At 36.8% G+C, this 11,318-nt stretch overlaps 1 protein-coding gene across 1 annotated transcript in view; it reads right to left on the reverse strand.

Moving 5' to 3' along the window:
- The window catches only part of ANKRD12 (ankyrin repeat domain 12), a 139,013-nt gene that overhangs the window by 7,511 nt on the left and 120,184 nt on the right, over nt 1-11,318 (reverse strand). Inside the window, exon 9 of the mRNA XM_007949005.2 lies at nt 7,785-7,883. Coding sequence (XP_007947196.1) covers nt 7,785-7,883 — 99 coding nt within the window. The remainder of the gene's footprint in view (nt 1-7,784; nt 7,884-11,318) is intronic.

An 11,318-nucleotide genomic window follows, 5' to 3' on the forward strand; every position in this document is an offset into this window, starting at 1 on the left:
GGCTTTTCTTGCTGTTCTTTTTCTAATTGCTGGAGATGTTGATTTAAAGTGTTGATTTTGGCTCTTTCTTCTTTTTTGATGTGTGCATTTATTGCTATAAATTGGCCTCTGATCACTTCTTTTGCTGTGTCCCAAAGACTGTGGTATGTTTTATTTTCATTCTTATTTGATTCAAGGAATTGTTCAATTTCACATTTTTTCTTTTACCCAGTCTTTCTCAAGGAGGGTGTTGTTCAGTTTCCATGTGTTTACTCTTTTTCCGTTGATCTTTCTATTGTTGATTTCTAATCTGATAGCATTGTGATCTGAGACGATGCTTTGCAGTGTTTTAATGTCTTTAAATTTATGGAGGCTTGCTTTATGGCCTAACATATGGCCTATCATGGAAAATGTTCCATGTGCACTGGAAAAAAATGTATATTGTGCTGTTGCTGGATGAAGTGCTCTACAGATGTCTATAAGGTTAAGTTGGTGGATTGTAATGTTTAGCTCTTCTGTCTCTGTTGGGTTTCTTTCCAGTTGATCTGTCTTTCATTGAAAGTGGTGTATTAAAGTCTCCCACTATGACTATGGAGTCATCTATTTGCCTTTTCAACTCTTTTAATGTCTCATTTATGTATTTTGGGGCTCTTTCACTGGGTCTGCAGATATTTATTATGGTTATATCTTCTTGTTGAATTGATCCTTTAATCGTTATATAATGTCCTTCATTGTTTCATATGGTGGTTTTTATCTTAAAATCAATTGGATCAGAAATTAATATCACCATTCCTGCTCTTTTACGATTGCCGTTTGCTTGATATATCTTTTTCCAACCTTTCATTTTTGGTTTATTTTTGTCTTTGTTTCTAAGGTGTGTCTGTTGTAGGCAGCATATTGATGGATTTTGTTTTCTTATCCAATCTCCGGCTCTCTGTCTCTTGAGTGGTGCATTTAATCCATTAAGATTCATGTAATCAACAGCAAGTATGAATTAGTTGCTGTCATTTTGTTATATGTTTTTTCATACTGTCCCTGGTTTCTCTGTTCCATATTATTTTCTGTTTTGAGCTGATTATGTTTATGAATTGTGTTATCATTTCTTTTGTTGCTGTTGTTTTAGTATTTGCTGAGTATTTGTGCTTGTCCTCTTTTTAATTGTGATGTCAAGGTTTATCATTTTTCTTTGAGGTTACCCTGTGATTTATAATTTTCTCCCTGAGTTTGGAGTAGTCCATTCAATCTTGCAACTCTCTTGACTTGTTCACCATTTAGAAGTTCTGTAACTCCACTGTATTTTCCCTCTTTTTGGTTTGTAGTTGTCTTCATCTGCCAGTTGAAGTCTCTGGTTCCCTGTTTACAATCTTGTAAGCTTATTTTACTTTGGATATGTCCATAGCTGTGGTTTCTGGGTTATGTCATCTTGTGTATTAATGGTCGGTTGCTGTTTGCTAATTTTGGTTCTCTGTTCAAAGGACTCCCTTTAGTATCTTTTGTAAGGTTGGTCTGGTTTTAACAAATTCCCTTAGTTTCTGTTTATCTAGAAATCTCCTAATTTCACCATTACATTTGAGAGACAATTTTGCTGGGTATACAATTCTTGGTTGAAAATGTTTCTCTTTCAGGGTTTTACATATACTGTCCCATTGCCTTCTTGCTTGTGTGGTGTTTGGTGAGAAATCAGAGCTGATTCTTACTGGTTGTCCTTTGTAAGTACTTTTTGTTGTTCCAGTGCTGCTTTCAGGATTCTGTCTTTGTGTTTGCTTTTGATGAGTTTGATGATGGTATGTCTTGGGGATTTTCTTTTGGGGTCTATCCTGTTTGGGTTCATTGTACTTCCTGAATGGATATATTTTCATCTTTCATCATATCAGGGAAGTTCTCTTCCCACAAATCTTGGACAATTTTCTCAGTGGTTTTATTTTTCTCTTCCTGTTCTAAAATTCCAATAACACATAGGTTACTCCTTTTGATGGTATCCCACATGAATCTTAGGCTTTCTTTTGTTTTCATCTTCTTTCTGATTGATCCCTTTCCAAAGAAGTGTTCAGGTATTTGTCTTCAATCTCATTAATTCAGTCTTCCATTGCCTCAATTCCAATCTTTTGCCCTTTCAATGTATTATCTATTTCTGACAATTTAGTATTAATCTTCTGGATTTCAATCTGTAGATTTTGAGTAATTTCTAATTTTTCATTTATTTTGTCATTTTGTTCTTGTATTTTCTTCCAAAATTCTTCTAGGGTTTTGTCAGTATTTTTCTTGTTCTGTCTCTTAATCTTTTGAAGATACCTAAATATAATTCTTTTGAATCCCTCATTAGAGAGTTCCAATGATGCTTTTTCCTCTGGGATGTGTTCTGGGTTGGAATCCTGCTCCCTTGTTTCTACTACATTTATCTTGCTCCTTTGTATGGACTGTGATGGTCTGTTGTATCCAAGACATTGTGACGTTGTTGTATTTAGATCTCTGTTAACTGTTTGTGAAGAGCAGCTAAGGGTGAGTCAGGATCTTCTTGGTGGTTTTTTATCATTGGCCCGTTGGTGAAGGAGGTGTTGACTCTTACTCAGTAAGTGAATCTGCAGGAGGTGTGGGTGTAGTTGTGTCGTATGGGGATTGTTGCTGTCTCCCACTCAGGCAAAAATAACATTTGAATAACCATCAAAGAAGTAAAAGCAAATGGACAAAAAACACTCTGTGTAATCATACAGGAACAGTAACCAAAAAAGGAAAAAGGAACAAAAACAAAAACAAAACACAGTGCAATATCTGGGGAGAGAGCAATAATAGAAAAAAGGTTTAGAAGGGGAGTAATTAAGAAAAAATGGGAAAAACGGAAAAAGGAAAATAAGGAATGAGGTTAACCACAAGAAAGAAAAAAAATACTGGAACCAGGAACAGGGAAAAGAAAAAAAGCTGAAAACTAGAATCTGGGAAGGCAAGAATAAAGAATAATAGTAAAAAGGACAAAAGTCAGAATAATAATAGTAGCTTTAAAACAGTGAAAAACAAAAAAAAAAAAAAAAAGAAAATCTGGACAGGGCAGGGCAAGGCACCTAGGCTTATCAGAGCACACATTCTGGGATGGAATTCCTGCCAGCTTAGAAGGTGGGTGGGAGTGAGAGATGGTCACACCTCCATTCACCAAGAGGGTGTGAGATATAAGGATAATCAGGGGAATGTTGCACCTTTCCAGTAGTCCATGTGTCTGGAATGTCCTTGCTGTTCCCAGCAAGTAGAGCCTGTTCTTAAGTCCCTGGAATCTGGGACAACACTGTTGCTTTAAATATCCAAAATGGTCAAGCTGCTTGTAAACATTCAAAAGGGCTGCACCCTCCAGAGAGGCAAAAGTCCACAGCTCAGCCCACCTTTATCTTCGCTGATTCCCCTTTCATTCCCCAGTCACCAGAACAGTCCTCAGTGCAGACCTGTGCTAGCAGGGTTGATTTTTAGGTTAATTCTTAGGTCCTACCACCACTCGGCAATATCCAAGTTGTCTGTGTCATCAGGATCACTGCCAGACCGCAGCTCCGTATGTCTCCTTTTTTGGTATTTCCATGCAAATTCTTCTGCTAGTTGGAGTTTAGTCCACTTTTATATTCTTCCCTTCAAAGCTCAGGGGTCAAGGATTATCTTCTGTATCTGTGTTAAATGGTTCCCCTTTTCTTTGTTGAAGAGGGTCTGTGCAGTCTCTCTGCCTGTTCCGCCTTCTTACCGGAACTAATTCTCCATATTCAAATTTTTATGTGAACATATTTTCAATTCTCTTGGGTAAATAACTAGAAGTAGAATTGCTGGGTCATAGGGGCTCTGGTGGCATAGTGCCTGAGGCATGAGACTGCTAATCAGAAGGCTGGCAGTTCAAACCCACCAGCCACTCCTCAGAAGGAAGGCTGGGCAATCTACTTCCATAGTGATACTGCCTCAGAAACCCAAGAAGGGTTTGCTATTAGTCAGATCCAATTTGATGGCAGTGTTTTTTATAGTAACTTTATGTTTATCCCCCTGAGACACCACCAAACTCTTTTCCACAGTTGTTATACCAGCAGTGTATCATCAGGGCTCCAATTTCTCCATATCCTCATAAACTCTCATTATTATTAATCTTTTTGATTATAGCTACCCTAGTGCATGTGAAGTGGTTGTGCTAGCAGTTTTTCTCTTATAATGAATTATTCGTAGAAATAAATTTATCGCATTGTGATACTAATTACTTATAAATCACTCACAATTACAGTAAAATCCTACTTTAATGTGTTAAGTAGAGTTTAAGACTTTCAATTATGTAGAATGCAAGGTTAATAAAGTGATTTAGATAAGCTTTGGCATTCAGCAGACTGGAAATTCCTGAGATCCAACTGCAGATCCTAAACCATTCTATCTTCGCTACAAACTTGTTTCATTTGGTGGTAATGGTCCTTTATGGCTTCAACATTAGTATGGACAACTCTGGAATCTATGGCTTGCTAGAATTCTGAGGACACAGGTTGTGATTCCAGGATTCTCCAAGTTACATGACTTGTGTTAGCCTTGTTTGGTGGTGGGGCTGAGAGAATACCAAAGACATGCCTTTTCCCTAAGCAGGTTCCTCACTCCTCCCTCAATGGGTAAGAACTTTAGCCTTCTCCCATTAGAGAATGCAGACCCTATTATATTCCACATGCATTATTACAGTTTTATTGTATTTACATAATTTAGTGTACAAGACAGACATGGTCCCATTTAATTTCTTGTTAATTCTTATGGGACAATTATACTAAAAAAAAAAAAAAAAAAGGTCTAACACGGTTTATTAGTTTAAGTACAAGTTTAAGGTCAGCCCTGAAGTGATAAATATCTAAAGACTTGATCATATAATAAGGAAAGAGAGTTAGGAAAAAAAGTTTTCCTAAAAAGTTGTTTGTAGTCCTGTAGAGATTAAGAGTAGTAACTTAAAATCCCTCAAAAGCCAGAATCATGTAAAAAGAAAATATGTATTTTAAAGTCAGACCTCTTTTCCCTGAAATAATTAACAGGGGAACACTGCTTAAATGATAGCTCAACTATTCTATTCTAGATCAGTATTCTTAATGTTTTGTCTTTGAATAGAGCAAAGTCTCCTAATGAATGTTGAGAATAGGTTGTGGGTGTGCTCCATCTTAGCTCTTGGAATGGGAGAGTGGGGTATTGGGCAGCTGTCAGGTAGTAGACTAGGGTCTCTGGCCACAAGCTCTGTTCATTCATTTAGTGTAGTATTCAAATATTTTCTATGGGAAAATGACTGGGACTTCTAAACCTAAGGTCTTCATATCCATAAGAAGTCCACACATAGAGAGGGAGAAAGGTTTGTCTGTGAATTTCCAATGACATTTCATTTAATTATGAACGTAAGAAACAAAACTACAGTAGTATTAGAATTATCTGCTGCTCTGTCATCCACAGAAATAAAGTGTTTTCAATTCAAGTTATAGTTGGTAAAGATATCCTACCCCAAATTTTTATACTCATTACTTCTTTGAAATTTCAGTAATTATTAGATCTGCTGCTATAATACACATGAGTCCCGTTTTTCTGTATAGAGACATTTTTGTAGTATAGCTGGTCAACTAGCAGGCAATTTTGCATCTATCAAATGGTATTAAATTCAGTCACCAAATGGTAAAGTCACTGTCAGGCATTGAAGTTTCTTTCTTCCTTTCTGTTGTTGTTGTTGTTAGATGTCATCGAGTTGGCTCTGACTCACAGCAACTCTATGTGCCAGCCCACAATTTTTGCTATATTTGAGCCCATCATTGCAGCCACTGTATCAATTCATCTTGTTGAGGGCCTTCTCCTTTTTCATTGATGCTCCATTTTACTAACCACAGTAGGTATCGTTCTTCAGGGAATGGTCCCTTTTGACAACATAACCAAAGTAGGTGAGATGAAGTCTGGCCATTCTTGCTTCCAAGGAGCATTCCAGCTGCACTTCTTCCAGGACAGATTTGTTAGTTTTTCTGGCAATGCATGTTACTTTTAGTATTTATTGCTAACACCGCAACTCAAAAGCATCAACTCTTCTTTGGTCTTCCTTATTCATTGTCCAACTTTCACATGCGCATGAGGCAACTGAAAACACTATGGCTTGGGTTAGGCACATCTCAGTCTTCAAAGAGACATCTTTGCTCTTCAGCACTTAAAGGGGTCTTTTGCAGCATGTTTGCCCAGTGCAAATATATCATCTGATTTCTTGACTGCTGCTTCCATTAGTGTTGACCGTGGAACCAAGTAATATGACATCTTTGACAACTTCAATCTTTTCTCCATTTATTGTGATGCTGCTTATTGGTCCAGTTGTGAGGATTTTTGTTTTATGTTGAGGTGTAATCCATACTGCAGATTGTAGGCTTTAATATTCATCAGTGCTTCAGGTCATCTTCACTTTCAACAAGCAAAGTTGTGTTGTCTGCATACTGCAGGTTGTTAATGAGTCTTCCTCCAATGTGATGCCACACTATTCTTCATATATAGTTCAGCTTCTTGGATTATTTCTCGTTTCTTTCTAAAATTCTAATGTTTGTTATCAATATGTGGAAGAAAAGAGTCATTTTTGTTATTGGTTAAAGTTTTGCAAACTGCACAGTTCAAAGGAGAAGTCTTAACTTCTGTCTGCAGGGTGGCATGGCTTTTTGTAACATGATCGGTGCACAAAATATGTAGCAGATGGGTTCTGATGGTGGAAATAACTACTGAAGTGTGTTATATGAACTTCTAACTGCTAACAAATTGTTCACTGACATGAATCATGTACAGAGTTGCACATTCTGTATCTTGCTTCTTTCTTTGACTTGTTACTCTTTGAAATCCTATGAATTTTATTTTATGCATTTAAAAACATTATCCTGAGATGCAGTTCAGTAAGTCTCACCAGATTTTTTATAAGGGTCCAAGGCACAAAAAGGTTTAAGAACCTGCTTTAGGGACTCAACCATGGATGAATCAAAGAAACTATATACAAGATTTTGTTTGTATATGAGCATGTCTATTTCTGTGAAGAAAGACTGTAACTTACATCATATTTTCAGAAGTCCTTAATTTTTCCGAAAGATTAACATAAAATAACCCCGCCCCCCTTGCAAAAAAACCCTCAAAAATCAAACTCACTGCCATTTAGTTGATTCGACTCATAGCGACCCCTCCTTGGGTCTCCGAAGCAGTATCTCTACGAAAGTAGTAGATTGCCTAATCTTCCTTCTGAGAAGTGGCTGGTGGGTTTGAACCACCAGCCTTCTGGTTAGCAGTCAAATGCCTTAGGCACTAAGCCACCAGAGCTCCCTTAACATAAAATAGGTATTACTTTGTCAATCCAAGTAAAATGACTTTTATGATTTCTATACATAACTAAATAGATTTCTTCTGTAATTTCATGTCAAAATGAACCAATGGAAACCAAACCCTAAGGCAGACCTATAAGGACCAATAAACAGCCTTTGCATTTTGCATTTTAATCCTAAGTAGGCGGTACCAAACAACCATTCCAAAATTTGGAACCCAAGTACCCTACTGGGAATTTACTGCTGTAGAGCTTCAAATTCTACAAACAATAACAAGAAACTAATTATTAGAGACTTTTATGTATCAAAAAAATACTCAACATTTATTGTAATATGGGAGCAGCTATCTTAAAATAGACTTAAAAATTCTTCACCTAATTGTGAACACACAAGATAAAATCAAAACATTTCCCAAAATGGTTCTAAATAAAACCCATTAATAAAAAACTATAGGGCATTTCGAGCTACTGACAGACAGTTGTTATTTTTAGCATAAATGTAAAAATTTCCTACCCTTTCAATACTATGTTGCAAACGTAGTTTCATCCTCACAACTTCCTGCTGCCGAAAAAGTTCCTTAAGTGGATCTGACAGTGAAGGTGGTGGTGTAATCTAATTAAAAAAATGTATTGTTTAAAATATTAGGTTTTATTTGCAAAAGTGGTTATTCTTATAAAATTAAACTTTTCATGCACAACTGAATAAAATAATAAATTCTGATAATTTGTGAATTAAACAATACAGTGAGAATTCATATAACTGGTTACTGCTCAGGCAATTTTAACTGTTTAAAACACAGCAGAGAATTCCACGAAGCTTACACATATTTTGATTCTTAGATCACAGCATACTTGAATAACAAAGTGACTTATTACAGATGGACATGTTTTAGAGCATTAGTAAATAATAGCTCAGACAAGGAGGGAGTCACAAAAATATGAAAATCTAATCTAAGTAAGAGTAAACAGTCTTAAGTATTATGGTAGTGCAAACATATCATACAGTAAGTAAAGTTTCTAGACATGATAAAAATCAAACACTAATGCCCCAAGTTTTACATTTAGTAAATTAAATCCTTAAAAAACAAAACAGATGAAACTACCTCTTAACAGAGCTATGAGTCCTTGATAAAAATTATCATCTGTTAAATATTTACATTAATAGTTTTCAACTTGAATTCATGTTAAAAAAAGAAAACAAAAAACCTCACTGCCATCAAATTGATTCTGACTCACAGCAACCTTGGGTTTCTAAGGCAGTAAATCTTTACGGAAGTAGATTGCCCCATCTTCCTTCTGCGGAGTAGCTGGTGGGTTTGAACTGCTAACTATGGTTAGCAGTCATATGCCTTAGGCACTGTGCCACCAAAGCTCTTCTGAATTCATGTAGACAATTCTTTGTGTAATAACTTGTTTATTATATTACTTTGTGTAGCCATACTCCCAAAAGCTTACAGGTCATACCTAATTTGATATCATAGTGTACAGTGCTTTCTGGTACATGATGGAGATTAAATAAAATGACTTAATCTGTGCATACACTCTCTTGTTAATACAGAGAGACAATCGTGGCAATTACTCTCTGTGACCCACTGAATGTTTTCCCTCAACCTTTTGAATTATCTATTATTTTTTCCTCTCATTCATGCTTATAAATGTTGTTACTGTATTAGGACAAAGACAGCAGCTAACAAGAGCTCTCAGTAGGTTTTGGCACCATGTAACAACTGAGCTGACTCTTCTGACAGTTCTAACTGCAAACTCTATAGGAACGTGGGGCCACTAGATATTATGGCTTCCTGATGTGGTACCACAGGAATTATACATCATCATCTATGAAGAACTCTTGCTAAACAATCAAACCTGGATTTAATCAAGACTAGGAGGGGCACAGGGGGAGGGTTACTGGGCAGGGAGGGTAGGAGACTGGATTAGGGTTGGGCATGGTAAATGGGGAATGAAACTAAATGTATATGTAATGTTGAATGTAAAACAAACTCTTAAAATAAAAATAAAGACTAGACTTAGACCTAACTTTATATGAATTATGGAGACTGAAAAACATATTAAATGTCAAACCACGTTAAATGTCACCATAAAGATCCAACCTGAATCCAGAATGTGGAAAATCCTATAGGACAAATAACTTATTGAAGCTAATCATTTTCTAGGCCCTTAATTGCATGAATACATTTGTCTAATCTCTGCATCCTGTGAACTCTTCAAATTAACAAGAGTTGTGGAGAGTTTGGTATTAGTTTCACAAAATCATACAAGGATCACAGAGAAAGATGATCTACTCATTTGAGGTTGGGGGTGTCAGAGAAAACTTCCTTGAGAGAGCAGTGTCTAGGCAGCATCTAGAAAGAAGGGCCAGAGCAAAAATGAGTTGTTGTGGAGGAAAAAGAGGGAAAGGAGGTAACTCCCAGAAGAGAGGATGGCATGGTGAATGAAATAAACAGTATGGTATCCCTAGGCAACTATAAGCAGTTTTGAGTTCCTCCAATTTGAGGAAAGGAATGGTGGGATATGAGGATGGAAAGATCAGCAAGGGTACAAAAATGACAAGCTTTATATATCAGGTTACAAAGGTTGTATTGTACTCTACAAATCAGCTCTTCCTGAAGTATGTTCTACTGATCACTGGTCCCTCAAGATGACTTACAGGCAATGGTTCTAAGAACAAGTCAGTCTGGTAAATATTGTATACATGTGCTTATTAACAGTTAAAACATTAAAGGTTCTGAGAAGTCCTGCAGTGGAATAAATCTATGTATTTATTGTGGTTATATAAACAACCCATCACACATACACTCAACAGTTCCTAAACGTATAACAAGATCGGTTACATACTTCATATTGTGCCGCCATTCTATTTCTACCCATACTATTTCCTTACCATTATGCTAGACTCTCTGCCTCAAGTTTTCACCTGTGATTTAGATGAACAGTTCATGTAACAGTGCAATGTGTAAGGCAAACATTCATTATTGAGCTAAACTCTTGTTTAATAATCACTTCATGAAATAGTTTTTGTTTAAAGATTGTTCAAAGTTTAAAGATTATTTCTAAATAATAGATTCAAGCATTCCCTCAGTCTCAATGGATACAGTAAGTCTAGTTCTCTTATGAATTTCTGTTCCATGATTTTCCTTCCTCCTTTTGATCAGGATTTATCTGTTGGGTCCTTAATAAAAATGTCAAGTAATGGTAGCCAGGCATCATCCATTTCTTCTGGTATCATGACAAAGGAGATAGTAGGTTCCTGAGGGCAAAACCTATTTATTTTTAGTGTTTCCTAAACTTACTTGACCATAAATGCTTCTCCAACTCCCTACATGGAACTTAATGAACATTCATTCTATGGAAGAAATTTTACATAGAACACACTAGTATACATTTTTAATGTAATTTTAATGTAACGGAGAACCACTGAAAAGACCTTACAAGCTCACTGTCGTGTCTGTACAGAGAACAGAGGGACAAGACTACAAGTAAGGAATTAAGGAGGCAGATAACTATCGTATTGGTGCGAGATGGAGGAGGAGGTAGATGAGGGAATGGATTCTAAAAATACTGGTGACTGGATGAATAAGAGGAATGGAAAAGAGGAAGCAGCCAAGGAGGACTTTAAATTTTTAGTGTGAGGACTGCATAGCTGGTAAATAGAAAGACTAGACAAAGGGAAGATGAGAAAGACAAGCAGTTTTTGGTTAAGTTCAGTGAGGATATAGTGAAATTTGTAGAGCTTATGGGCAGATTGTTGTTGTTGTTAAGTGCCGTCGAGTCATTTCCGACTCATAGCGACCCCATGCACAGCAGAACAAAACACTGCCTGATCCCGTGCTAGCCCCACAATCCCTGCTATACTTGAGCCCATCACCGCAGCCACCGTATCAATCCATCTCGTTGAAGGCCTCCCCCTCTTTCGTTGACCCTCCACCCTACTAAGCATGACATCCTTCTCCAGGGAATGGTCCCTTCTGACAACATGACCAAAATAGGTGAGACGAAGTCTGGCCATTCTTGCTTCCAAGGAGCATTCTGC

The sequence above is a fragment of the Orycteropus afer genome, unplaced genomic scaffold, assembly GCF_000298275.1.
Source record: "Orycteropus afer afer isolate SDZICR_OR568_19922 unplaced genomic scaffold, OryAfe1.0 scaffold00234, whole genome shotgun sequence".
Lineage (NCBI taxonomy): Eukaryota > Metazoa > Chordata > Mammalia > Tubulidentata > Orycteropodidae > Orycteropus > Orycteropus afer.